Source organism: Chamaea fasciata, unplaced genomic scaffold (assembly GCF_029207755.1).
Source record: "Chamaea fasciata isolate MVZ Bird 193981 ecotype frontalis unplaced genomic scaffold, bChaFas1.0.hap1 SCAF_11, whole genome shotgun sequence".
Taxonomy (NCBI): domain Eukaryota; kingdom Metazoa; phylum Chordata; class Aves; order Passeriformes; family Sylviidae; genus Chamaea; species Chamaea fasciata.
In genome coordinates, this window is record NW_027094096.1 from 25,353,773 (window position 1) to 25,380,705 (window position 26,933).

The window sequence follows — 26,933 nt, forward strand, 5'->3', positions numbered from 1 at the left end:
AGTGGCAGGTGCGGCGACCGATCCGAGTGTGACGGGGCGCGGGTCCGGCCGAACGGGAAAGGTAAGTGGGCGGGGCATCTCGCAGCCGTGGCGAATGAGGGGGCGGCTTACAGAGGGGCGGTGGGGCCGGCAGCCAATGGGCGGCGGTGTGAGTGCGGCGGCTCGCTTTTTGAATTGGCGGCGGCCGCTGATGGCGGATGGCGGCGGGTGGCACCGGCGGTGAGGGGACACCGGGGCCGGGGGGTGCGGGCGGCCCGGAGCGGGGCCGGTGCGCGGCACCTGTGGGGCCGCCGGGCCCCAGCGCTGCTCCGGAGCTCCTCAGGCCGTGCTCCGTGGGCAGGGCGGAGCGCCGGCCCGCGGCACCTGCCGGCTGGTGGGGCGAGAGGCTGTGGCCGGCCCTCGTCCTGTCCTCGGCCACCTCCCTGCAGAGGGCTCGGGAACCTTCCTGGGAGGTTCCTCCGCAGGGAGATGGGAAACGTGGGAAGTGTTTACTGTCCTTTCCTTGCTTTGACCAACATGTTTCGGTTTGTGGGTGTTTTGTGTCCTTCAGGCTTTCCACAGATGGTTGGGAGGTCATTTCTGAGTATGATGCTGTGGGGTATTAGCTCTGTCTGAAGCGTGTACTGATGGTGTTCTGGCTTTTGCTCTTTATATGAGGGAAAGCTGTTGTGTTCGTGTCTGTGTGTGCTGTTTGTTCTCCTCCGTATCCTGGCACATTCAGTCCGTAAGTTTAGTGACAAATATTGTTATTATTATATGATTATTGAAACAAGAAATATTTTTAAATGCACCCGGGATGGAACTTCAGAAATAAACAAACTGGAAAATCCATAAAGAAAATCAATGCCCAGATTAAAGTCTGGGCATCTTCAAATATGCAATGAAGCTCATTGCATATTTTATGAGCTCATATACATGTTATTTGGTATAATAATAACCATACTGATGTCTCAGACTTCTAAGAAATAATCTCTAGGAATTAAGTTTAGTTGCGCCTTTAACGGTTTTCTTCTGAATTTACCTGTAATTGTGCTCGTGGTAATCATTATTACCAATATGGTTTGAATCTGTCAAGATTTTTACTTCCCTCCACCAGTGCCAACAAAATTGGTAACTGTATAACAGTTCCTGGTGCTGACACTGTAACATTTGGCCTGGTGATTCCCCAGAGACTCTCTCTGACTGAGGTTACTCTCTTCTCTTGCTCTGTGGAAAATGAGGACGGTGACTGGGACTGAGGTCTGGGAAACTCAATGCCATGGACGTGCACAGCTGTGTGTGGCCTGGAAATTCAAATTAAGGTGGCAAGCCTGGTTGCTGAATATGTCTAAAATAACGATAGGTTTGTTATGTTGATTATTGCTCATCACTGTATTAGGAACTTGTGTATTATGAATCTTTTCCAGGAGTCCCAGGTGTGATGTCTGGAAGACAAAGCCTTTTCTGTATTGCTGGTTTGCCAAAGCGCCCTTTGCTTTTTGTCTTCTGACTTACTTTGCTGCATAATAGGATGGTGATTACCCAATTTGAAAAACAGTATGTGCTGTTCTCTAGGGGTTTTCCCACCTTCCAGACAATGCTCTAGTGTGGTACTGGAGTAGCTGCTGTTTTAAAAGGGCATTTACAGTCACAAGAACAGTTTCAGCTGAAGTGCTACAAAGGGTTATTATCTGCCAGCAGCTCAGCTGCAGTTGCTGCTGCAGGTAACTCCTGATATCACCGTGCAAACATTGAAATCTGGGTGTGTGATGAGTCACAGGAGCTGCACCCTGCTTGCCTGGTGTGAGAGAGAAAACGTGCTCTGTGTTGGGCAGGTGCCTTGGGCCAATGTGTGCTGCAGGATTTGGGTAGGCAGCTCCCAGGAAATGAGAGGGTCGGGGATTCTGCCTTGCCCTGATGGGCAGGGAGAGCACAGACCCATTGTGTCTGAGAAGAGGGAAGGCCTCTTTATCTGATGATGAAAAAAAGGGTCCTTCTACTCTATTACAGTTAATGCAGGACAGTAGACCACACCATACAGCTAGACATATATATGCAGGTCAACTTTGCAGAGACTCTCAAGCTTTTTTAATTTTTCTAAGAGTGAATAATCCTGATTCTACTCTCTGGGTGCTCATTTTTTAACCACAGTATCTACAGCCAGTTCATCTGAAAAATCAGCTTTCAGCAAGATGTTATGCTTACCCTAATTCTTCTGCTAATGTTTCAAACCAACAATGCTAATTTTAGTCTCAACTGTAGCTTATAATAGTTTGTCACTGAAAGAAACAAGTGCTTTTAGTTTGGTGCTTTGTGGTGAAGGTTTTTTAAAGGAGCACTTGAGTTCCTGCTTGCCTGTGCTCAGAGCTGAAGTTCCCTCTCTGCAGATGGATTTCAGACCCATTTCTGAACAGCTTTGTTGTCAGTCCTTTCTATCAGTTGTGTTACTCCTGATGCTCTTTCAGAGCTGCTCTATCAGTGTGAGTGGGAGTTCAGCGAGAGCCTGAATGTTTTGTTTTCTGAAGTCACTTCTGACAGCCTTGGTTGTAGGACTCTTATGAATGAGCTTTTTGCACCTGTAACTGAGTTTGGCCCCTCCACCTTGCAGCTGTTGAAGAAAGAAACAAGGCATAATAATCATGGCTGACAACAGCACTCTGGTGTCTGAAACTGGGAGGAGCCTCCTGGCTGATTCTTCTGTTCTTGATTCAAAAATTACAGAAACCTCCAAAGAGAATGTACTTCGGGCAACTGTTCTGGATGTTGAAGGTAATGGGGGCAGTTTATTCTAAGACTACTCAGTTTTTGCAATGACTGATTGCTTTGTTGGTATTTAGTAGTTTTGAGAAACCAAAAGTACTTTGAACTCCAAAATTGTATGTACAATATGTACAAACTGTACTGTATGTACAGTAGGGAAAAGGGTGTTGATCTGGAATCCTTTTATTAAGAAAATTTGGGGTTACAGCCCAAATTGAATGAGTTTTGTGGCTCTTGAGCAGAAAGCTGTCAGTTCCATTTGGTGCCTCTTCTGTGGGATAAATAACTCCAGGTGACATTTTGACACCAATGTTTGGAAACTGCAGGTGCTCTGTTGTGTGCAGGTGGACAGATTAATAGGTATAAGGTAGAGAGGGGGAAAGATAATTAGTCTTGAGGCCAAAATTAATTCAAGAACAAATCTTGAAAATAAAAAACAGCCACCAATGCTTTCCTCCAAGGTAGTAACCAAAATCTGCTGGTGGTCTGATGGAAATGACGTGGAAGCAACACTTGTTCTTCCTCCTAATATTCTGAAAGTTTATTAATACATGGAAAAAAAGAACAGGACATCTAATTTCAGTTCTGGCATTCCTCCCTGGTAACTGCTCAGTTACCAAGAAAGTAATGAACCTTGTCAGTCAGCAGCACAAAAACCAGAAAAGACACCAGCTGTCTATTTTCCAGCAAATCCTGGTACCTAATTCTGCTAGAAGAATATAATATTTTTGGGTTTTCATTTGCTTGTTGTCTTTCTTCCTCCCCACTCCTTGATTTACATTCTTGCTCTGACTGGTCATGAATTGCAGATTCTTGTTTCACCTCATACTAGAAAGTTTGGGCTCTAAGTCAATTGGGTATGTCTTAATTAAAGGACACTTTTCTTGAAATAAGGATATTTTTAGGATGTCTTTATTTTCAGGATTGTTCCTGATAAGGAGTCTTGAAAGGCTCCTGTCTGCCTGTGTTCTTTTTGACATTATTGCTTGATTTAGACATCACATGGATTTTTCTGCTAAAATAGAAACGTTATCCTTGCTTCTCTCTAAGCAGAAGAAATGCCTCAAATAGAAACAAGAGTGGTTTTGGTTCAGGAAGCAGGGAAACGTGAGGAGCTTCTGAAAGCCTTGGAGGTATGTGGGCCTGAGAGAAAACACTCACTGGAAGGATATGTTATGCCTTCGGACTTCTAGTAACCAAATTGCTCCTGTACTAAAGTTCTCCTCTTCCACAGACCATTAAGATAATGGAAGTACCTGTTATAAAGATAAAGGAAAGTAGTCCTGATAAATCAGAAGAAAAACTAATAAAAAGTATTATTCACATGGTATGTCATGCAATTCAGCACACGTAATTGCATGCAGCATGTTACACTTCACTGGGTCTGAGATGGGCTTTAATTTGTGTTAATTGGGCATAATGGTCATAATAAATGCTAATGGTTCTGATGGTGTCACCGCTCATCAAATTAGCGCTTTTAAAGTATGGAGTAATACTTGCAGCTCTTACCTAGGGGTGTTCTCTAACAGGGGCATCGAAATATCCATGGGGACATTCACCTGCATGCTTGTGTTCAGTCACACATAAGTTTGTGCTATGAACTGACTTTGTACTTGTCAATGGACTTCTCTTTCAACTGAAAGCTGCATTTAAACTGAAGTGCAAGAAATGCTTTTCCATTTCTTGATGTGAAAGACACAAAAGATAAAGTTTGGAACTAATGTTTGAAATTGGAATGCAGCAAATTTTTTAACCCCTTAAAAATATCAAGCAATGAACAAAATCTATTTTTGTTCTGTAGAAGTTCTGCGGTCTGGAACTTGCTGTTGCAAACTGGATCCTATTTTTTAGTAGCATCCCAAAGTACCTTAAACTGTTCTGACAGTCTGAAATGTCATTTATCTTTTGAGCTTAGGGTGTTTTTTCTATCTAGCTGCTTCCAATGCTACATTATCAGTGTGAACCGATATGTAAACTGCTAAGGCAACCAGAAGTCTGATTCTTCAAAAGCAAGAATTACTTTGACATTCAGTCTTTTAGCATGCAGCAGTTCATAGCTATTCTTATGCTAGAGAAGAGTGCATTGCATTCAGCTTTCATAAATCCTAACTCTGTCTCTGAGATATGAATCACACATTTTTCTAATGGTCCAAAATAAACATCAGTTGAATTTTACACTTGTGCCTGAGTAATGCTTTCCCTTTCACCCTGTGCACGAAGGAAATCAAAATGCCCTACATCAAGACAGACACGATAGAAGAGCTTGGAGATTCTGATTCCCCAGAATTTGAGACCATCTTCGTTGTGTCAGACTTCCAGACTCCCATCTTCAGCAACCTCTGCAAGGCAGATTGCCGAGTCGTGGGGCCGCCGGTGGTGCTGCACTGTGCACAGAGAGGAGAGGTGTGTGTGCTTCCTGCTGAAATCTCATCAGCAGTTCCCTGCTGCAGGGACTTCTAACAGCTCACAGTGAAATCTCTCTTGCCCTTCCAATCAGTTATAAACATTCCTAGCAAGGGAGCTTTAAGAAAAGCAAGTTTCTAGTGCTGCGTTAGAATATCGCACATAGTGAGAGCGCACAGGCAGACAGTGGTAAGGCTACAATTGCTGCTGTAGCTGTGGGAGTTGTTGATCACCAGTTGGGACTGTGCCATTAGGAATGGCACCATACAAATGATTCTTCAGTAATGACTTTATATTTCCAAAAGTTGTAATGTAGAGCAGATGGACTGAGGAGGAAATAAAAGGATGGAGTGCTACATGTAGAATTTGGGGATGCTCTAGTTAACTTTTTCAGCAGGCCTGGAGCTAAGGTATAGCTCAATATACAGACCTGGCCTAGTGTCTGATGCATTTTTAATACTAGAAATAACAGTACTGTATTAAAGGTAATGTGAGAACTTTAATGGGAGTAGTATGCTGTTGACTCATGAGCTTTCTTCTTGTTTCCAGCCTTTACCTTTCTCCTGCCGTCCACTGTACTGTGCAAGTATGATGAACTTGGTACTGTGCTTTACAGGATTCAGAAAGAAAGATGAATTAGTAAGTACTTTATTCTTCTTTGGATTGGTAAAACCATCTTAAGTATATTTCCAAGGTACTCTTCTGTTCCATCATGCATAGGGTTTAACCACAGCTCAAGCTTGTATGGGGAGAATGAATTGTTTCTTCTTTTATTTTTTTGCCAGTCCAGAGGCAGTGATATTTGAGGATGGGAACAAAACTTTGTTCAAGTCATTTTATCTGTGTCATTTTTGGTCACTTTGTCGAGTGACATTAAACTGCTCTAATTCAGTAGGGCTTAAAGATTTCTAAGTTGAGGCTTCAGATAAGATGTTTACCCAGCAGTGTCCTCTTTTTTTGTACAGGTGGTAGAATGGCCAAGTAAATCTTTGTAGCTCTGTTCAGAGCATTTGCAGGCATGTTATCTTGTCATGATATTGTGCTAGCAGGACTTAAGTCTTAGTTTGACACTCTAGCACTTTGCTTTTCAGTTTCCGTAGGTGGTTGCCATCTAATTTCCATCCTGGATATCTGGGAATCAACAATATGGCTCCACATCTTCGTCTGGAAAAAAAACCAAAACCAAACCAAAAGCCTTTGCCTGGCGTTGGGGTTAGTTAGGTTTGATTTAGAATTGACTAAATCAGCAAGGAAAATGTCAAATCTAACATGTGTGAAAAGGTGAAGGCATTATGTATGATGATCATGAGAGTAATGGTGGCTGGGATAGTGTTCAGGCTACATGGCAAGGCTGTATTAAATGTTGAAATAAAAATAAATTTAATAGTTCTTTTGATGTATAAGCTATATCTTCTATTGATGTGAACAAGTTGTTTCAAGAACAGATCAGAGGATTTCTGTTTCTAGACATTTAATGTAACCTTCTGTAACTTTCTTTGTAAACCGCTTTTGTACTGAACTCGCTCTTCAAAAGATCCTGAAAACTTTTCATCTTCATTTTTCAGGTTAAGCTTGTGACCCTGGTTCATCATATGGGTGGAATTATTCGAAGGGACTTTAGCTCAAAAGTTACTCATCTGGTGGCAAACTCAACACACGGAGACAAATTCAGAGTATGTAAGCTTGACATGGTGTTTCAGAGAAACCTTTGGAATTTGGCTCTTGTAGGCTAAGTTTGTTCATTGTACTTCAGCTCAGAAGCTGCTGTTTTTTCCTATACTAACAGCAATAACTTGTAATGTTGAATTAGTCTCTGTCTCGTGTTCAGCTTTGCGTGTTTTTGTCTCTGTGGGAGATCTAAAGAACATAAATTTGAAATAGACAAGTATGGTAAATAACAAGATTCAAAATGGTTAAATATTGATGCTACCAGTAGTTAAGACAGTGATGAACAAATGCCTGCTTTTGTCTGTCCAAACAATAAACTTTGAGGTAACTTGCAAAAAACTTTAATCCTTAATTTGTGCATACCTTTTAAAAATTATTTTAGCTTGTTATAGGTGAGGATTCGAATATGCCATTATGCATAAACAGACATGAGTGTACTTTTTCTTTTCTGATTCTAAAAGGGAATCATTTGGGACATTGATGTTCAGTTTAGAAGTAAATAACAGATTATAGGTTTTTGTACTGTCTCATATGTTGCAATTTCTGGGCCCCTTGACTCTCCCTTGTTTGAAATGTTGGCAGGATGTTGCTTTTTTTTTTCCTTGTTTGTCTTTATAATCTTGAAGTTAGATGTGAAGTCCTACTTTCTGTTCAAACACTCCTTTCTGCCAACTTAAAGGAGAAAATGTAGGAAAACTATACAATCTCTCAAGCAGTCATGGCAGTTACCTTTCAAATAGTCACTTTCTCTTTGATAAAAGCAGGATGGGGTATTTTTCTTCATACAAAGTCTCAAAAGCAGAAAAAAGATCCCATATTCCACTGGTGCAGAGATTTGATTTTGTGTTTTTGTGAGTGATGAAGGATATCAGACTAACAAAATGGTGCACTTTGGAGGAAATGTCAAAACAGCTATTGATCTGATCTCCTAGTCACTGAATTCATACATTCTAACTCTGGGGAGCTGCAGCTGGATATGACTCTTGAAGGAATATATTCACTTTTTGCCGTATCTGTCTTGAAAAGTAAAAGGAAGGTTACGAATTTTTCTTGACGTGGGGAAAAATTTAAATGGAAGTATTTGGTACAACTTCTGCTTTTCCTGTTTTGTAGATTGCTGTAAGTCTTGGTATTCCTATCGTGAAAGCTGAGTGGATTTATAAAGCATGGGAGAAAAGGAATGAAATGTAGGTGTTTATTTTTCTTCAGCCTTCACCTTACATCCTATTCACCTGAAGTATCGTGAGCTTCTCCATAAATACTGACATGAGTTACTTATCGAGTGACCTTTTTGTGCATCTTCTTTCTTTCAGTGATTTCTCTGCAGCTGATGACAACTTTAGAAACCAGTTCAAGGTTCCTCCCTTTCAGGATTGCATGTTAAGTTTCCTGGGATTCTCTGATGATGAGAAAGCTAACATGGAAGAAATGACAGAAATGCAAGGTGGTTGTTTATGAAAACCTGTGGGAAGAAAGGGGTGGAGTTTATAATGATAGGCGCCACAGAAATGTGCAGTGAGATTCTAATTTCTAACAAGAATATTCTTTCCTCTTGCTAATTTGCCTTTTTTTTTTTTAATATAGGAGGACATTATTTACCAGTTGGTGATGAAAGGTGTACCCACTTAGTGGTGGAAGAAAGTACAGTAAAAGATCTTCCATTTGAACCTTTAAAAAAACTTTATGTTGTAAAGCAAGAGGTTAGTGCTGAAAATTCTTTAGAGGATGCTGTTATGTAGAACTGTGTGTGCCACATGCAAGCACGTGGCCTATTCTGAAAATATATCTTCCTTGACAACTGTGTTACTATTATAGATTATTTTGAATAGTTTTAACTTCGGGTGAAGCTCTGTAATGTGTGTTTTCCTTTTTCCTTTAGTGGTTTTGGGGAAGCATTCAAATGGATGCCAGAGCTGGAGAGTCCATGTATTTATTTGAGAAGGTATGTTGAACACTCCCAAAATGCACAGCGTATTTGAGTGGTAAAAATAGCATGCAACATAATGTGTGTGGGGCCAGAGATCAGATGATTTAAAGCAGCATTGAAGTTCCAGATAATCCATGCTAATTTGGAATGGAAACGCTTTTCTACTTCCCAAAGGTTTTACTTTTAGTCAAACAAAACACTACTGCGGTTTCTATTTTAAAAAGGGGGAAAAAAAGCTTCACTCATTTTTCTTCAGCTTCCCTAAGATGTTGATCTCTGTAATAATTGATCTCTGCACTGAGCTGAACTGGATTCAGAGGATAAAACCCACTGAGTGAAGTTTTCTTTGCCTGCAGTCGGAGAGTCCTGACTTCAAGACGTCGGTGTCGCTGCTGTCCCTGAGCACTCCCAACAGCAACCGCAAACGGCGCCGCTTGAAAGAGACCCTGGCCCAGCTGACCAGGGAAACTGACCTGTCCCCATTCCCCCCTCGGAAACGCCCCTCTGCTGAGCATTCCCTCTCCATTGGCTCCCTGCTGGATATTTCCAACACGCCAGAGTCGAGCACTGCCAATGGAGGTAGAGCTAAAACCTTCCATTCAGCCACGCTTACAGTGTTTAATAACTCTTTACATGCAAGTGGAAATGGTGGTGGTAGAGAAATCTTACAGGTCCTGCTACAGATTTGCAAAGTAATTCCAGGTTTTGCCTTTTTGAAGTGTGGAGGAAAAAACTGGAGTGAAAAGTTCAGACACAGGCCAAGCTGCCTCTTGTCATCATAGTGACTGTGTTCGTATCTGAAGGAATAGATATGGAGGTGATAAATAGGGAGTACAGTTGAGTGTTACTCCAAAAGGCTTTGAATACTCTGTTTTGGAATCTGTAGCAAACTAGCAGCATAGTCAACAGCAAATCATCTAAAATACCCTCCACAGGATACTTGGAGGAAAAAGGACAAAGATTCTTTTCTAAAGGAGTTAAAGGGAAAATTCCTGCAGGGCCCACTCCTAGGTCTTTGCAATGTTCTATTGAGGCAACACTGTTTGTGCCAGCAAACTGTCATGCCTAAAACTTCACAAGAATATAAATCATCAATTGGTTTTGGGTGAATGGACAGAATTTTAAATATCTCTGCACATGGCTCTTGTGAAGAAGGAAACTGCAAAATTTTGGGTTAGTCAAAAGCTGATACCCCAAGTGTTTTTAAGGGGTCTGGTTCCATCATACAGAGAAGGTATCTGGAGCTGCCACTGTTTTAAAAGGCAAACTCTAATCACAGAAGAGCTCCCAGTGAGGCACAACCTGTAAGTCATAATTCAGGGAACATCAGCCTTCTTGGATGATGCTAGTGCTCTTGTTACCCCTGGGAATTTTCTTCTAATCCAACAGCAGCAGTCAGTCTCAGAACGGGCTATTTTGGAAACAACAGATACTTATTTGAGGTACAACAGCAAGGTACTCATTCTATTATTAACTATGGCAGTAATGAGCTTTGATATCAAAAAAATCAGTGTAGGTCTCTGAGATCCAATACATGAGCAAGTGTTTAAAACTCATGAACTATTTCAGGTCCACCTTGGCTTTAGCTTTTGACTTTTTTGAGCCTTTTCTTTTCCCCCCACGGGATGAAATGCAAGAGTTGTGTGCAAGGGCTGATTTTAGTAAATGATTTTGAGCTACACACTTAATGCAAGGATGGTAGGCAGCTGAGAGAATTGTTTACATGGCAAAGTGAAAGTAGAAAAGTACTTTTGTACTAGTGTGTAAATAAGTAATGTTCAGCACCTAATCCTTGCTTCCTGCTATATAAGCTACTAATAATTGGGTCAAGTCATTGACCTGCCCATAAATGGCTTATTAGTTTCAGTCTTATTTTGAGCAATAATATGTTCCTGTTGTTCTATAAGTAGGCTGTAATAAAGAGATAGAAATAAAGAGAAAATAATTTTTTTCTTGAAAGAGCTCTGGTAACTACAATATAGGCTTTTTTAAAAAAACCCCCAAACTTATCCTCAGTTAAAAATTCTGAAGTGGGTTTTTTTGTTGGGGTTTTTTTTTCTTTGAAGGAGATCTTCTTTTTAAGGGACTCTATTGTAATAAAGCTCTGTTTTCTTTTGGGAATATCTCTTCATCAGAAACACCAAAATCCTGTGCAAGACCTTCTAAAAACTCAACTCCTCTTCCTCTCAAGCAGTCTGCAAGATGGCAGGTTGCAAAGGAATTGTATCAGACAGAAAGTAACTATGTTGATATTCTGACAACAATAATTCAGGTAAGATGGTTACAAAGCCAATCTAGGTCAGTTGTAATAAGATATCCAATGTTTACATCAATTAGTATTTTCAGTTGGTGATCTGCAGGCTTTTGAGGGCTTGGGTGCATCAAAGCTTCATAGGAAGATGACAATATAAACAGTCTCATGTAATTTTACTGACATATAAAAATACTCAGTTTCAGGTTGTAAAATCTAATTTCTAATCCGGGATCTGCAGTGGTATTGTAATATATATAGAAATTGAAAGTGTCAGGAAAATAAGATATTTATGACTAATATTTTGGATATTAGTGAATAGAGAGAGATGGCAGAGGGAAAAGTCTTTTTTTTGAAATTATTCCAAGAAGAGCAGAATAGCAAACAACTTACAGGAAGAGCTTAATTTCTTGCAAGTTTATTTCTATTGCAGCTGATTATCTACTTAAAGAATGAGCCAAGATGTGTGCGAGTAGAAAGAGATGAAAGGAGGTTATGCTGCAGAGATGTATCAAACTAAGTGTTTGTATCTTCAAACCACTCTCCAAAACCCACTCTTGCTGAATGGAGACATCTCAAGATTGTGACTGCAGGAAATTATGATCTAGAAGGAAAACACTGTTGCTTTCATAACTATTTCTAACAGAATGTTGGCAGTTGGGAAGGCATTAACTTTTTTTTCCTCTTAATTCATCAGTTATTTCAAGTTCCATTGGAGAAGGAAGGACAACTTGGGGGACCAATCCTTGCACAGGAAGAGATCAAGACAATATTTGGCAGCATTCCAGATATTCTTGATGTGCACATTAAAATCAAGGCAAGCTGCATCTTCTCCCCTGCAGAGGAAGCTTTCATAGAGACTTTGATTCTTTTCTGCATGTTTTGAGTTGTATCTGCTGAAATTGGTATAGACTCTTCCCTGGTGCTCTTACATACTCTTTCAAATAGTGCTGCTTGTTCCCAGCAGCATTTCACTGTGGGCTTTTAAAATAGAGAGGCTTGCAGGCTACCTGCAACTTGGTGATTTGTTTGTACACTCTTTGTTTTGTTTTGTTTTGTTTTTCCAACCAGTGGGGTCAGTCTGGTTAATCAGAGCAGCTATTGATGTGTGCCCACTGAGACAGAGATGAAAGTAGAGCCCTGTGTGTGTGTCTCAAATCAGAGTCACCTGCAGCACACAGTGCAGTGAGAGTTGCTTTGATGTAGTTGTGGTGTTTTCTTTCATCTTTGGTGTTACAAAGGTATGAGCAGTGGCAGCAACAAACCAATATTAGTGATGAATCCTTTTCACTTAAGGTGAATCCTGAACCTTCAGCTGTGCCCTCCTGTCTCTCTTACTATCTGAAGGTGATTGAGCTTGATCCTTATCAAGCTCATATAGGCTTAACAGGCTTGGTCTCACTTTCCTTGGCACCCTGGTGTAGCAACTAAGTGGAATCTATCCTAGTTCTATTTCAATCCTATCTTATAGACTTAAGTCCTAGATAATTTTTACAGTCTTAATTAGAATTGGTTCAATTGCCTTCTGTGTATCCTTTTTCAATATTCCTTTGGAATGTGTTGTGTATGGTGTGGGATGCAGCTGCATCTTGCTGCAGAGTTGGCCAGTCCTGACATGCTGCCAGGCTCTACTTGCATGGATTTACAGTTAAATATACATATTCAGGAAGTCAGAGATCTCTTGTTTTCAGCCCTCAGTAGACTGCAGGGGCTGAATGTGAAATTGTACAACTTTTAGGATTGCCTGTTTTGTCAGCATGGAAACACACCTAATGATGTGTGTTTGGCAAAATACTGATCCCATTTAATGGCTTTATGCTCAGCTTGTTTTCTCCCCCCATCCCTGCATGTATTCTAGGAAGACCTGGAAGATCTTATGATAAATTGGACTGAAAGCAAAAGTATTGGTGATATCATTCTCAAATATGTAAGTTCCTGTTTCTTTCTTTATGCTTACAGCTATTATCTTGCCTTACAAACAATTCTTTGCTAGGAGCTAGCAAACACAGGCAAAGCACTGCTGAGAAAACTCCAATTTGTATCATTGTCTTTTTTATTTAGATTTTACAGTTGAATTAGGTGATCCAATCCATGTCAAGTTTTAGTGTGTATGTCTGTTCACAGGTATGAAGGATTAAAACTACAAATAGCTACAGTCTGAGAACTGTAATTTGCAACACTGCAGACATGCTTTTTACTCAGACATTAAAAGCCATTTCCTGGCCCTTAGCCATCTGCTGCCTCTGATCAATAGTAAAGAACTAGGAAAATAACTTTTCATAAAAACTTCTTATGTTGTTTCGTCAAGGCTTGAAACATGTAAGTGAATAAGGAGTCCTGTGTAGAACAGGAAAGCTTAGTCTGGGACTGCAAAATATTTTAACATAAATAAGCTGCTAGGTATCTTGTGATTTTGCTGATCTGATGATTTTGGGACAAATAGTGCTTGTCATTCAAAAGCTTTCAGTCTAAGGTGTTGCTTCTGGTGATTTTAAAAGGTGATTGCAGTAACTGGTGAAAATACCTGTCTGAAATTTCCAAAATTCTCACCAAAAGCCTCTTGCTAGGTGAGAACCTGCCTCCCACTTGAGCTGCTCAGCAGCTTCTAAGATTGCCACGTTTGCTTGATGCTGGTGAGAGCAGCCTGCTGTTCATCAGCAGCATCAGTCTGGGGCATCTGGCATGCAAAAATGTCTTCTCTTGTTCTGAGAACACGTATGGGTTTACAACACATTTTTTATTATTCTTTATTGCAACGTGCCTTTGAGCAGCTTTGTATGGCTCGGGGCATGTGAACATACGTGCAATGATACATAATATGTAAAGCAGAGCTCTAACAGTTGTTTCTTTCAGTCAAGAGACTTGTTGAAAACATACCCTCCGTTTGTGAATTTCTTTGAAATGAGCAAGGAGACGATTACAAGATGTGAAAAGCAGAAACCAAGGTTTCATGCCTTCCTAAAGGTAAGTGTCTGCAGAACTAAGTCTGAGTAGAACATGGGGACTGTTACCATGTTCTGCTGAATGCAGTAGATGGAGGAATGTGAAACTTTGAAAGCTTGAAGGAATGTGAACATCTCTTGGTGAGACAGAAGTAAGGAAGGATTTGAACTTCAATCCTTCAAGCTCCTTATAAGACTCTTTTAGAAAAAGTCTGAGTTCCTCCTCTGTTAAATAGCTTTCAAGGTGGTTTGATTATGTGCATTTGTTGCTGGAAAAAGTTCCTCCCAAATACATGTCTTCTCTTTTCTGTAAAGATAAGTGGAGCTGCTACTTTGGTCCCCTCCCTGTGTTTGTGAGACTTGCATTTCTGAAACAGCTTTTAACTTTCCGTGGGCAGCTGTGAAGCTCCAGGGAGGCAGAATTTCTCAGCATTCTTGTGACTAATGAATAGGAGGCTAACAGTGGGGATCTAACAGGAAGATGATCTTCAAAGAAAGTTCTCTGAAGATGAGGCTTAAGACTCTTGATCTCTTCAGATATGTGTGTACTGTTGATAGTGCAGTGTAGCTTTAACTAAATAGTCAAGTGTAGCTATATCTAGTCAAGTAATCACATTGACAATTTCAGCTCCTGTTTTCTGAGGGACTAGGAATTACCTCCAAGTACTGATATCTAAAAGATGGGGAACAAATAAGAGAACAGGCTGTCCCCAGTCCCACTCCACATTAGCAGCTGGAATAAGAGCTGAAGGGTTGATATGGACCCTTTAAAATTAGACATTCTGGGAACATAAATCACTGGTGTAGTTTTGAATATAATGTGGTTTTTAACATGCTCTGTTAATAACTGTGGTAAACGATTCTCACACTTGTATAGCTGTGCTAATTTCAAGGAAGGCAATTTTTCTCTGATCGTCTGCTTTTCTTGTGTATGTGTGTAAAAAAAAAAAAAGTGAACTTTTTTCCTTTTCCCCAGATAAATCAAGCTAAACCTGAATGTGGCCGCCAAAGCCTCGCTGAGCTCCTTATCCGTCCTGTCCAAAGGCTGCCCAGTGTTGCCCTACTACTAAATGGTAACCCAGTGATGTAATTTTTATTAGTTTGTCTGTGAAGGTCTTAAAACCAACAAGATGATATCTACTTTTTGTAGCAACAGGATTTCTCATCTAAAACAAGCCTGATTATGTGTGTTAACCATGATTCCTGGCAGTCAGTGAGACCCACTACTGAAGAAAGCATAAATTCTGACTAAATTCCACTTGTTCATACATTTGTATGCAGGATACAGAGAGAGGAACAGTTTGCACTGACAATTCTGTCTCTTCAAACAAGAATATAATTGAGATTCAAATGAAACTAACGTAAACTAGAGCGCAATTCATATTGACAAGGCTCACAGTTTCATGTGTTCCACCTGGTATCAACCACTTGCTGTAACAATGATTTTGTTAATAAAAAGAATAAAAAATTCACATCACCCTTTGCTTCAGGTAGAAAAAGACTTCTGTGCTTGTCTCTGCACTTCAATTCAATTTTTATTAATAGTTCAAGGGTTTAGTTTCTGTATTGTATGTGGGGTTTTTTTTCTTAATGAGATGTCTTGGCAGCTCCTGTTCAGCCTAGTTCCCCACTTAATCAGTGGTGCTTGGACTCCAGGGTAGATCTTATTTTTTCAGTCAGCTTATCTTAACTCAGTTTAAATTTGAATTTTTCATATTTCTTTTCAGGCACTTGTAATATCTGTGGAGCTTTTATTTCTTTATATTTTTTTTAATTGTAGATATTAAGAAACATACAGCAGAAGAGAACCCAGATAAAATAACTCTAGAGAGAGCTATTGAGTCGTTAAAGGAGGTGATGACGTAAGTCGTGTTGATTCTATGGAACATACTGTTAAACATACTGCATTTAGATCCCTCTGTTCCTCCTAAATTGTCAGTGTTATGTTTCCACAAGGAACAGTAAGTAAACAGAACTGTAGGTGTTCTTCAGCCTTATTTTGGCTGCTGTTGTCACTTTGCTGTTCTGTGCCAGAGCCCTGAAGGAGTCTGTGACATTACCCAGCACTTGGACCTCTGCTGACTCCCTGCCTCAGCAGGGACTGTCCCCAGTCCTGTTCTGCTCCAGCTCTTACTTCTGTCTCTTCCCTCTGGAATGGAAGAGAGGGATTTTGTCTTTAAATCTTACTTCTATTCACATATCCACTGAAGGGACAGACTTCTGGTGGGAGATGAGTTTTTCTTCTGGTCCTGTATTAGCTCTTTTTGGCACTGTTCCATGAGTTAATTAGCTGAAAGCTGAAGTTGTTTAGATTGTAAGTCTCACCTCTTTTGAAGTGTAGCGTATGTCTCCAGCAAGGAGAGCTCCTGCATTAATTGGGTAAATGTTTGCCCAATTTTAACAACAACTTTTAAATTGTAATTATTCTTGCATCTGCTGCTTGGTGAGCTGCAGTCTTGATTTGGGGGAGACAAAATGCAGGCTGTAAAGAGCTGAGTTGTGTCAGTTTCTGGTTCAAAATCCTGCAGGGGAGGGGAATTCTATTTTAACTGATGAGTGTGTGAAGTGCTAGTAAGGTGACAAGAACAGTGTCCTAGAGCTGGTTTCCTATGTGATTCCATGTGGTATTTGGCTATTTTTTCAGGCAAATGTGGCAATTGCTGTTGTATAAATTCTATCCCTGAATCTTTAGCTTTATTATTTTTGTCTGTCTTAAATGCAGTGCGTCCATTTACTGTTGCTTGGTATTGGAGATTAATATAATATGTTTTCCTTAGACACATTAATGAAGACAAAAGAAAAACAGAGGCACAAAGGCAGTTCTTTGACGTTGTCTATGAAGTGGATGGATGTCCAGTAAGTAATTCCTCCCAAGCTGCAGATCTGTTAAATGACTGCAGTACTTTCTTCCCTTTGCAAAAGCGTGTGAGGCTACCATGCAGTGGTGCTGCTTTAAACAGATTGCCAGTGATCATGAGCTGTAAGCAAGCAGTAATCCAGGCCTTGAACTAAAGCCCTAATGAGCTTTTTGCTTGTGTCATTCAGGCCAATCTCCTGTCCTCCCACCGCAGCTTGGTTCAGCGACTGGAAACTGTAGCACTTGGTGATGACCTCTGTGACAGGGGAGAGCAGGTCACACTCTTTCTGTTCAATGATTGCCTAGAGGTAAGGTGACTTTACCAGAATTGTAGAAAGCTTGACAGTACACGTGAATATACATAAGTGAAATCTAAGAACTTTTGAGGCAGAATTCTTAGTCACAGATTGCTGATAGGTCAATACATGCTGATGTTTCCTTTCCATTAACTTCTGTATTAGTCAACATAGTAAGTCATGTCTGCATGGCTGGGAGGTGTTAATGTAGCCTTTATGTCTTGCAGCCAGAGTAAAAACATAAAAGCACTTTAATATGTTAAAAAATGGTTATCTGAATAGCACTTTGCATAGCAGCAATGGATGAAAAAGTGCTGGAGTCCTTGGCTTATCAGGCTGTTTGTCCTTTTAAAGGTTGTATATAATGGGAGTGAATAGTGGGCCTTGGTAGATCATCTGTCTGTTTTTAGGCTACCGAAAAACCAAAACCATAATAAATGCCTTAAACTAAAAATATGCTAGGAAGAAATAGAGGGGAAGAATAATCTAACTAGATTTTGGAGGCTAATGTGGAAAAACTGAATTTATAAAGGACAATTTCATATGTACTTGTTGCTGTCTGCAGCAGTGAAGAACATTGTCTTCATAGGAGACCAACTCTAAAATAATTCAAAATTAGTGCTGTCTTAAACAGCACTTAGAGACGAAAGCCTGTTCCAGTGACTAGTGATGAACTCTCCCTGAGAGTCAAGTTGACTCAGTTTCATCACTTCTTGTAAAGGAAGGAAAGGGAAATAAAACCACTTTTAATAAAGCTTCTTGGCTTGTCTCTTGGACAAGAGACAAACAAGATGCATTATTTTAACACATGAGTACCTTACATGTTTTTATGCAAAGCCTCTCACTGGCTGCATGCATAAGCAAGTGATATTTCTAGGACAGAACACACCACACCTTAGGTTATTTCATGCATATAGATGTTGTCTTTTCTATTTAAATCTAGGCTGCCTTGTGATAGATTTCAAAGGACCGTTGTTTGTTATGCAGGGTGGAATTGAGGTCTGTAATGCAAAATTACTTCCTCTCTAGGTATTTTTTAAAAATTTATTGTATTTTTCAGCTGAGTGTTTTGATGCCAAGTAACAAATAATGCTGGGCCACTTGGGCTGTAGGCAGTGAATAGTGAGATAAGTGAATTCCTTTAAGATTTATGTGGTAGAGTAGCAAGATTCTCTGTGCCTCCCTGGATAGTGGAAGGTAAAAAATATAGAAAGGAAACAATGGCAAGAGATCTTCCAACTGACCCTGTCTATTTTATTTAACTGCAGATTGCGAGGAAACGGCATAAAGTTATTGGAGCTTTCAAGAGTCCCCATGGCCACACAAGGCCTCCTGCATCTCTCAAGCATGTTGTTCTCATGCCTCTCTCCCAGATCAAGAAAGTCTTGGACATCAGGGAGACAGAAGGTCTGTGTGTTTTGAAATGCTGTGCTAGTTAAACTGTGTTTCAGACTGTGAAGGAGGAAGCTCTGCTGTTGTGGGATGGGATGCTAAAGTGTATTTATTGTATGATATGTTGGGTATGTGATTTTAGTAAAAGCTTCTGTTTGAATCTCTGTATGAGCTTGAGAATTCCTTGTACTGATGCCTTTTGGCTTTTCAAGACTGGTTGCAGGATGCTGAATTTGGCAGGACTGCTAGATGGCATTAGCATAAGCCAACCAATTGGCAGTGTGAAATAAACAGAGTTAAACACTTGACAGCTCTGGATTTACAAAATAAAAACCAAACCTCAAACTTCAGCCCAGAGCATTAGCCTGGCCAGGGAAAAGTGTTGGTGTGAAACCAAATTTTCTTCTAACTGGTGATGATAATGCTCAGGAGGAGCTGTGCTTGGCATCTTAAAAGATGACTTAATTTCTCTGTCTGCTTTGCCATACTGCTCCAGCCTTGATAGTGATTTATAATCTAGTGACACCGGTTTCTAGATTTCTATCCTGGCAAGATTTGGTGTTTCACTGTAAGTGATGATATGCACATCGTGTGTTCCGCTTTATGTGCTCTGAAGCACTTGAACACAGAAACCCAGTTAAGAAGAGAAATGGCAAAGAGTAGGTGAGGCTGACTGCTCTGCAGATTATATGGTGAATAATCAGCTATTTCCTGGACAGCTGATTGCAACTTCTTGGTGATGGGTGTGGAACTCTGCTCTTGCAAGTGATACAACAACTGTTGTGTAAATAAAGACAAAATCATAGTGCCAAATCATGTCGTCTGTAGCTCCAACTCCTGGCAGAGGGTTCACCCTTCTGAAGTTTTCCCCCTGAATTATATGAAAAAATCATTATTCTTTTTATTAACTACTTTTTTTTTTTTTTTAAAAAATAAACTGTAGATTGCCAGAAAGCTTTTGCCTTAGTTGTGAGGCCACCTACAGAGCTCAACAACAAGTTGCTCAGTTTCCAGATGACAACTGAGGAGCCTCGCAAGGAGGACTGGCTGAAGACCTTGTGTCGGCACGTGGCCAACACTATTTGTAAGGCAGATGCAGTAAGTACTCTGGAACCATGATTGAAACATTCCCCTCTTTTTGGCTTTGAGCACCTGAAGTTCAAGAAGTTAATAGTGAACATGCCTGAGGTAAAGTAGAGCAGAAAACATTTGTGCTAACGTGCCTGTGAGTGAGTGGTTAAAAGGTAGAAAAGGAAACAGCCTGGAAGTTAGTTTGTGCAGAAGCTAAGTAGTGCTTAAAAACCAAAAATTATTTATAATTAATTTGTGATGGTGAAAAGGGTATGATTCAATTCTGCACTGTAGTTCTAACAAGAATTGTATTCAGCTTGCTTCTTTCACAGCTATCTTTGAATTTACAATCCCAGTGGTGTTGATCATTTGTGTTGGATTAACTCTGTGTTGAGTTCTTTGCTCTACACCATATCTGATCCATAATGCAAGAGACGTGAAGCGTCTTCCTCCCATAGACAGAAATCTACAGCCTTAAAACAAGGAAATAAGAAAAACAGTGCAATAAAGGAGGCACTGGCCTTGTCACATTTCTAGAAATTCAGCATGTGGGCTTTCTTTAGTCAGAAAACCACTGATTTGAGGAGTAGATCCTCTCCAATTACAGCAAGAGGCTTTCAGCTAATGCTCTAATTATGTAAAAGTCTATGCATATCAGTCATCTCAATTTGCTGAAAATATGTGCAGTACGTGTAGCTGAAGCTACTTGGTGTAAACTAGAAATGCTTTCTGTTCTGCAGTGTATTCTTACAGTACAGTATTTGGTTGTGATTTTTTAAAGGCATGCTTGTTACAGGAGAGGCACTTAAATAATGAAAACAGCATCTTAGTTTTATTTTGTGTGTCTTGTGGTCTAGGGACTTAGGAATAAGAGACTTGGGCTGTGTGGTTTCCCTTCTCTTTTAGGCACTGAGTAGGAAAAGTGCTGATGTGGAAGTGTTAATTTACCTTAGTCTGTGTGTTGCCTGTCTTCAGTGTTTTGTGTCACATATAACTTGGATTTTTAATAGAAATTAAACCTTTGTGCAATAAATGTATCATTCCCTCTTGCCCCAAGACATTCAAATGACAAATTGTAACCTACTTTGCTGAATCCCATTAGTTATAATTTCTGTACTTATTGCTTTGTACCAGCTATATAATACTTCTTTCTTGCTGATTTAAATGTCAATTTGAGCTTCAATTTAAGCACTTTTTGCCTGGTTTTAGACTTCTGGAATATCATGTGAAGGAGAGAACATTGACTTTGCCACCTGGTGGCAGCAAAGGCTTTGGCTACTCTTCCTTAGTCCCTGGGAATGGCCATAAAGCTGCTGCCTGGGGTCCTTGTGAGATTTTTTTTTTTTAAGTGTAAAATGTCTTTTCTCAAAATGCAGACAACAAACAGCAAAAAAAACCCCAATCATCCCAGCAACTTCCCACTCTCATGTGTGCCCCCTGTGCCCCCCAGGTTTTGTAAGTAGGTAGCCAGAGATTGCTTTGCACGTACTGGAGTTTAAGAGTGAGGCATGAAAAAACCCCCAAACTTGTGGCTGTTCTGCAACATGTACTGCACTTAAAAAGTCTTTAGTCTTAAGGTTTGACAGCTGGAGCTCTCAAGATTTCACTTCAGAAATGTGCTGGATGTGTCAGTGGAATAAAGCAGTGTTTATCTTGGAAGCTCCCTAGGGATGCCTCAGAACTACTGCCTTTAATTTGGTCAGTCCTGGACTTGAAACTACATCAGATAAACTGAATGTAAAACTACTGATGAAGTGGTTTCACAAACTGATTGCACCAGCTGTTGATCTAATGAAATGGCTTGAAAACAAATAGCTGCTGGACTGTATAAAGAGTTAAATATGGAAGAATATGACAATTAAACCCTCTAAATCTGATCTAATGGACTAGAAAACTATACTTTGGCAAGTGCTGATATTTTACCGTTATTAAAACTATTTTTGTCTACAGGAAAATCTCATTTATGTTGCTGATCCTGATTCAGTTGAAGTAAATACTAAAGATATGGACAGTACTTTAAGCAGAGCATCCAGAGCAATAAAGAAAACATCAAAAAAGGTAAAGATAATGCTTTTTAGTCAGAGAATTGTTCTGGGATTCCTCTTTCAGGTGGTTTGTAGTATTTACAGTAGTGACAGGAAAAACTTAATCTGAACTAAAACTCTTAAATATAATCTCCTTAAAGAAAGAAGGTGATGGGTGTTTAAGGTTTTGGAATATCTGTATATACAGTCTTAAGTATTACAGTCATAAGTATTATGTAGTCATTTTTGAGTCTGTTATGGAACTTATGCTGTTTAATACTTTGAGTCTTTTAAATATAATGCAAAATTGAGAGCAACTTAGAGGAGGGGGGGCCTGACTGTGCAGGACTGAGGAATGTGGGGAAGCCTTGGTGACCAGACCTTGCTTTGACTTCTCCCTAAATCTCCTCCCTCCTGTGTTGTCCTCATATTTGGGCAGAATGAGAAGACCAAGGATGAAGGGGAGCCTTTAAAAGTCTGATCACTTTAGGTGTGCGTGTTGTGATCCAACCACCTAAACTTGATACGCATCCTAGAGATGTTCAGAACGACCGCCTGTATAACCGCAGCTATTCCAGCCTGGTTTTTGTCAGTGTTTAACGGCGTGTCAATCTCCTCAGGTCACGAGAGCCTTTTCTTTCTCCAAAACCCCCAAGCGAGCTCTCCGCAGGGCTCTGATGTCTCACAGCGCCACGGAGGGGCGGAGCCCCAGCTCTGCTAACGAGAGTTTCATCGGCAGCCGCCTGACCAGCACCTCTTCCCTGGCGGTGAGTGACCTGCTGGGCAGGCTGAGGAGGGCACCTTCTCCTCAGCACACTCCTTCCACGGCTGCTGCTGCTGCTCTCACTTTATCAATTCCAACGTCCACAGTGGGGGAAAAAAAATTACTGCATTCATAGGGAGATCATTTTCAAAAGCTGTTTAATGAGAATCCTTACTTGCTGAAAATGCAGAAAAATCTTCATGCCCTGGAAACTGGGAGTTCCCTTATATGTTTAAGTTGAAAAACCCCACCAATCTCTTTGGCTTGGGATGGAATATATTTCCTTTCCTGAGAGAGTGAGAAAGTTTCAACACCAGTCTTATATTGGTTCATGCTTTTGATTTTGAACACTAAATGGAAATGTGGTGTACAACCCTGAATAGTATGGTGAATGTTTCAGTCAAAGTAGTGAGATTTCACAGACATCCTGTGAAACAAACTGGGAAGGAAGGGTAGAGAAACATAGATGCTGCAGCCTGCAAGTTTTTAAACAACAAGGGAATTATCTCCTCGTAAATGTTTAAGAAAACTTGATAAAATAAAATATTGTTTTACATATTGCAACTCTTCTGCTATGCCTGGCTGCCTGTTACAGCTTTCTTCTGCTACATTAGGCCAGACTCAATTTCCTAATACAGTCTAGTAAAGCAGGCTAGAATTGGAGGAATCTTCATCCTATTTGCTTTTTATTATAGTGTTTGAGTAAATTTGATGAGTAAACACCTACTTTCTAGTCTGTACTATGTGGGACAGAAGGCCAAGAAAAGGGAATCCTGCTCATCTTTTTACTACTGACTGATGTGTCAGTACTTTAATATTGAGCTAATTCAGTGTGTTTGAGTGGCCATTAAATTGTACAACATAAAGATATAGCCCTGCTCTCCCACATGAGAAAATATGAAGCAGTAAGGGAGGACGTATCACAGCAGACTCCCTTGCTTTAGAGGAAAAAAAAATCTACCAATGGGCCCACAGCCTAGTTTTCTGTAGAGAGACTTTCTTCCCTCTATTTGATTATGGCAACCATTGTTTTTGCATTCTAATCAACTTCATTTTGATACAGCACTGTATCTCATTTCTCAGGAACTTGAGAGTCATGTACTTTTCTTTTTGTGCGTATCTACCCCAGACAAAAACACCTGTTTTCCACAGATTGTTAGAAACTTGCAAAACCATGTTCCTGTTCCACATTCTTCCCAGAGCTCTTGCACCTCTGCAGTAATAAGCTGCAGCTTGGCAGCAAATCACGTGTTGTGGTTTTGTTGGTTTTTTTTTAACCAGTGCCACACACCATTGAACTTGCATAAAGCCTTTTTGGTTCAGTGATAAGGTTGAGGGGAAAAGGAGTTTGGATTTCAGCCCCTCAAGTTGGAATTCCAGGGCAGTTGTTAACAGGAAACTAAAACTGTAGGAAACCTGTCTGAGTCCATTAAGAGTCAAAGCTGTTATTCAGACCTACTGTTTTATTTAAATAAAATCCCGACCTATGCTTATGTAGGAATTTTTTGGTGCAGAAAAAAAACCAGAGTAAAAGTATCAATAAAGCTTGGATGCTTGGGGTTTTTTTCTCGTTTGAACTAACTCTTGAACACTTCCTAATTGTAGATTGCTCATTCCTCTTCCACGTGCAGCCTCAGTGGAGCTGTCAGATGTGCTGTTAATGTCCATTGCTCCAGTTGTGTTGATTGGAGCTCTCAGAATTCCAAGCCTCGACCTGTGCTGTGTCCTGGCTCTCCAAATAGTCATCTTTCAGATGCTGTAGGAGCAAAAGCCTCTTCCAACTTGGAAAGCTTAAATCACCATGCCTTGGACAGACCATGTGCTTTCCCTGTTATTCCTTGTGCTGGTGCTGGAGATGATAACCAGCGTGGTGCTGGGAAATTCTGTGCATCACATCCTGACTGAAGTGAGCAAGAAATCCTGACTCTCTCTGAGCTGACAGAGCATGGTACAGCTCTGATGCACAAAGGGCTTCAAATGGTGTTGGGTTCTTCTTTAATGTCCTCTAAAGCACAGGGTTGGAGTCAGCACTCACATGTGGTTCTGGTTCTGGGTGCAAGCTTATTTTTTCACAAATTTTTAAATGCATTTTTTGGAGGGTTTTTTTTTTCTTAATTGATATACAGTTGAATTCCTCACTGTTTCAGTTCAGTTGTCCAAATGGCCGTGTAGCTCGCTGGCCAGAGTTCTGAGGACTTCAATAACTTGGTTGCAAGGAAGTCTTGAGCAGCTCATTTTACCTGTGGTTTTAGGTTTTTGTTCTCTATCTGTAAATGAAAAAGACATGTTATAAAATACTGGAGTCTAATAAGAGCTGCTCTGTAAGGAGGAGCTTAGGGTTAAATTTTCAGATATTGCCATTGAGTGCCGATGGAGGACATGCCATAAACAAGCATAGGACTGGTTCATAGTGAAGTGTGTATATCCTTACCTGCCCAAAATATCCCTGTTTAAAAGATTCTTGAAGCAAGCAGGTGCACAAGCTGCCTAACTACCGTGACCTGTTGATGTGCTGAGAAGCTTGGCTGCCTGTTAAGAGCAACAGAGGATTGCTTGTGAAAGTATCTTGAGGTCTAATGTGAAAAGAATATAAAATCTCAGCTAATCCAGAGAGGTTTACTTTTAGTGCTACATATTGATGTGTTGGTTTCACTGTAATTAAGTCTCAGAAGCAGCTTATTCTCCAAGCATCAGAAAAGTCAGCTCCTTGCCTAGTGTGTGCCCATCCAGGCACAGCTAAAGCAAGCTCTGACAAATCATTGGGATGGCTGTTGCCTCCTGCAGCCAAGGAGACATGTGTTCAGCATCTCATTTGGGGCTCAGAGCTGATGATAATACAGACAGTTGTGGGATTGGAGGGGGAGCTCTGTTTCTCTAAGAGATTATCAGGATGTATCTTGCCTTCATTTTGGAGGGAGATTATTACCGTAAAAAGTGATGCAAGAGATACACTAGTACTTGTTAACAGCTACTCTTCAAAGACATGATCTGGCATTCCAAATCTCTCAAGGCTGGTAACAAGGAAAAAAAAAATTCTTCTGCAATTTTAAAAATGTGTCAAGTTTCCTGTTCAAACTCTAGAAATGCTGAATCATTAATTTCAAAAGCTGCCCATCTTTGAGCCCTTCTGCAGTCACACATTCCTTGTATGATATCTCAATCCTGAGAAATGACTGCTGCACTATTGAAATTGGCTCCTAAATGATCAGTAACTGTTTTTTTAAATTATTTTTGTCCAACAGGGTGTTCCTTCTCCTTCCTTGGTCAGCCTTCCCTCGATCTTTGAAAGGAGGAGTCACACATTAAGCCGATCAACGACCCACTTGATATGAGGCAGGTGGGAAAGACTCTGCTCTGAGACTGACTGACAAGCAGGTGGCTGGGCAGTGACCTGTTCCTGACATTAATGGTACCTTAGTCATTAGCACTTAGCAATGATTAGCAGAATGTTAGGTAACACTACGTTAATCACAAGAGGGGTTTAGTTGTGTTGAAGCAGACCACCCAATCAGTGGAATAAGTAACTTTGCCTTCATTTAAACACAGTATTCCCTTGCACAGATTTATTTCCTTACCAGCACAACTGAAACACTTTCTGTGGAAATTGTCCCCTCCAAGCAATAAACTGATTTGTCAGATCTCGAAATGAAGATGATGATCACATAATTTACTGCAAGTTGGGATGACTCTTGTGCTTGCCTAACTTCATCTACTGGGAGAGCGCTCTAATGTTTGAATTGTGGATTTCTTAAATGGACATACATTAAGAAGTACCTGACCTTTCAAGTATGACAGTTAACCTGTTGTACAGCTGCTTAGTCGAGATATTTTATAAATGTAGTTGTTTATAATTAAATAGAATTGAGTTTTGTGATTGTGATCTCCTGCAGCCTCACTGTAACACGGTGGTATGAGGAGCTTTGACCACCAAAAATGATCAATTGAATTCTTTGTCTTGCTTTGAAGTGGAAGTCTGAGGAAAAGAATTACACTCCTGTTTAGTAGGGTTGTTAAAAAACCAAACCCCCATACATTCCCCGTACTTGGTTAACAAATCATTATTTAATACATGGGATTATTGGTGTGACATTGTAACTTCAGGGTCCAATTTTGGCGTGTCAGATTTCAGTGTACTATTCCTAAGGCTTTTAGGCTTTCTCATGTATTTATGTCTTCCTTTAAAACTCTATGTTCACTTCTGTCATCTCTGAACAGTTTGTACCCTGCAATGCACTCTCACAAACTATCTGAATATGTAAATTTCTGCATTTCATTAACAGTTCAACTGTTGGTATTAGCAGGAGTTCACAACTTCTGCTTTCTTTTTAACCACCTGTGTTTTGTCTTGTATCTATATGTAACTAGTGATGCTTTTGAATGTGTCAGACTACACTGTTTTTTATATCTCTTTTTGCCAATCTGAGCAATGTAAATAAACTGTTTAAAATAACACTGCTTCTGGCTTTGCTAAACAAGCTTTTATGAAAGTTTACTTTTTTATGTGGAAAAAAAAAGCGCATTGTTGGGCTCCAGCCTACAACTGTATTCTGATTATCTATGTAGTTATTCCAAATAAAGTATACAGCTTGATAGGACTGAA

General features: G+C 40.2%; 1 protein-coding gene across 11 annotated transcripts; it reads left to right on the plus strand.

The window, feature by feature from the left end:
* On the plus strand, nt 1–26,933 carry ECT2 (epithelial cell transforming 2). Of its 11 annotated transcripts, none has more exons than XM_066193743.1 (26): nt 1–61; nt 2,588–2,748; nt 3,790–3,872; nt 3,974–4,066; nt 4,960–5,142; nt 5,692–5,781; nt 6,708–6,815; nt 7,924–7,997; nt 8,124–8,254; nt 8,395–8,510; nt 8,690–8,752; nt 9,094–9,316; nt 10,873–11,009; nt 11,686–11,805; nt 12,847–12,915; nt 13,842–13,952; nt 14,907–15,003; nt 15,711–15,792; nt 16,708–16,786; nt 16,976–17,095; nt 18,352–18,490; nt 19,419–19,573; nt 21,497–21,604; nt 22,191–22,337; nt 23,939–24,239; nt 25,576–25,664. In XM_066193743.1, exons 2-25 carry the CDS (start codon nt 2,619–2,621, stop codon nt 24,236–24,238), a joined length of 2,958 nt encoding a protein of 985 aa, XP_066049840.1. In that variant the 5' UTR covers nt 1–61; nt 2,588–2,618; the 3' UTR covers nt 24,239; nt 25,576–25,664. The 11 variants fall into 11 exon arrangements, with proteins under 11 accessions (XP_066049840.1, XP_066049839.1, XP_066049842.1 ...); XM_066193742.1 differs by lacking the exon at nt 1–61 and adding an exon at nt 131–219; XM_066193745.1 differs by lacking the exon at nt 1–61 and adding an exon at nt 131–219 and having other exon boundaries at nt 3,793–3,872.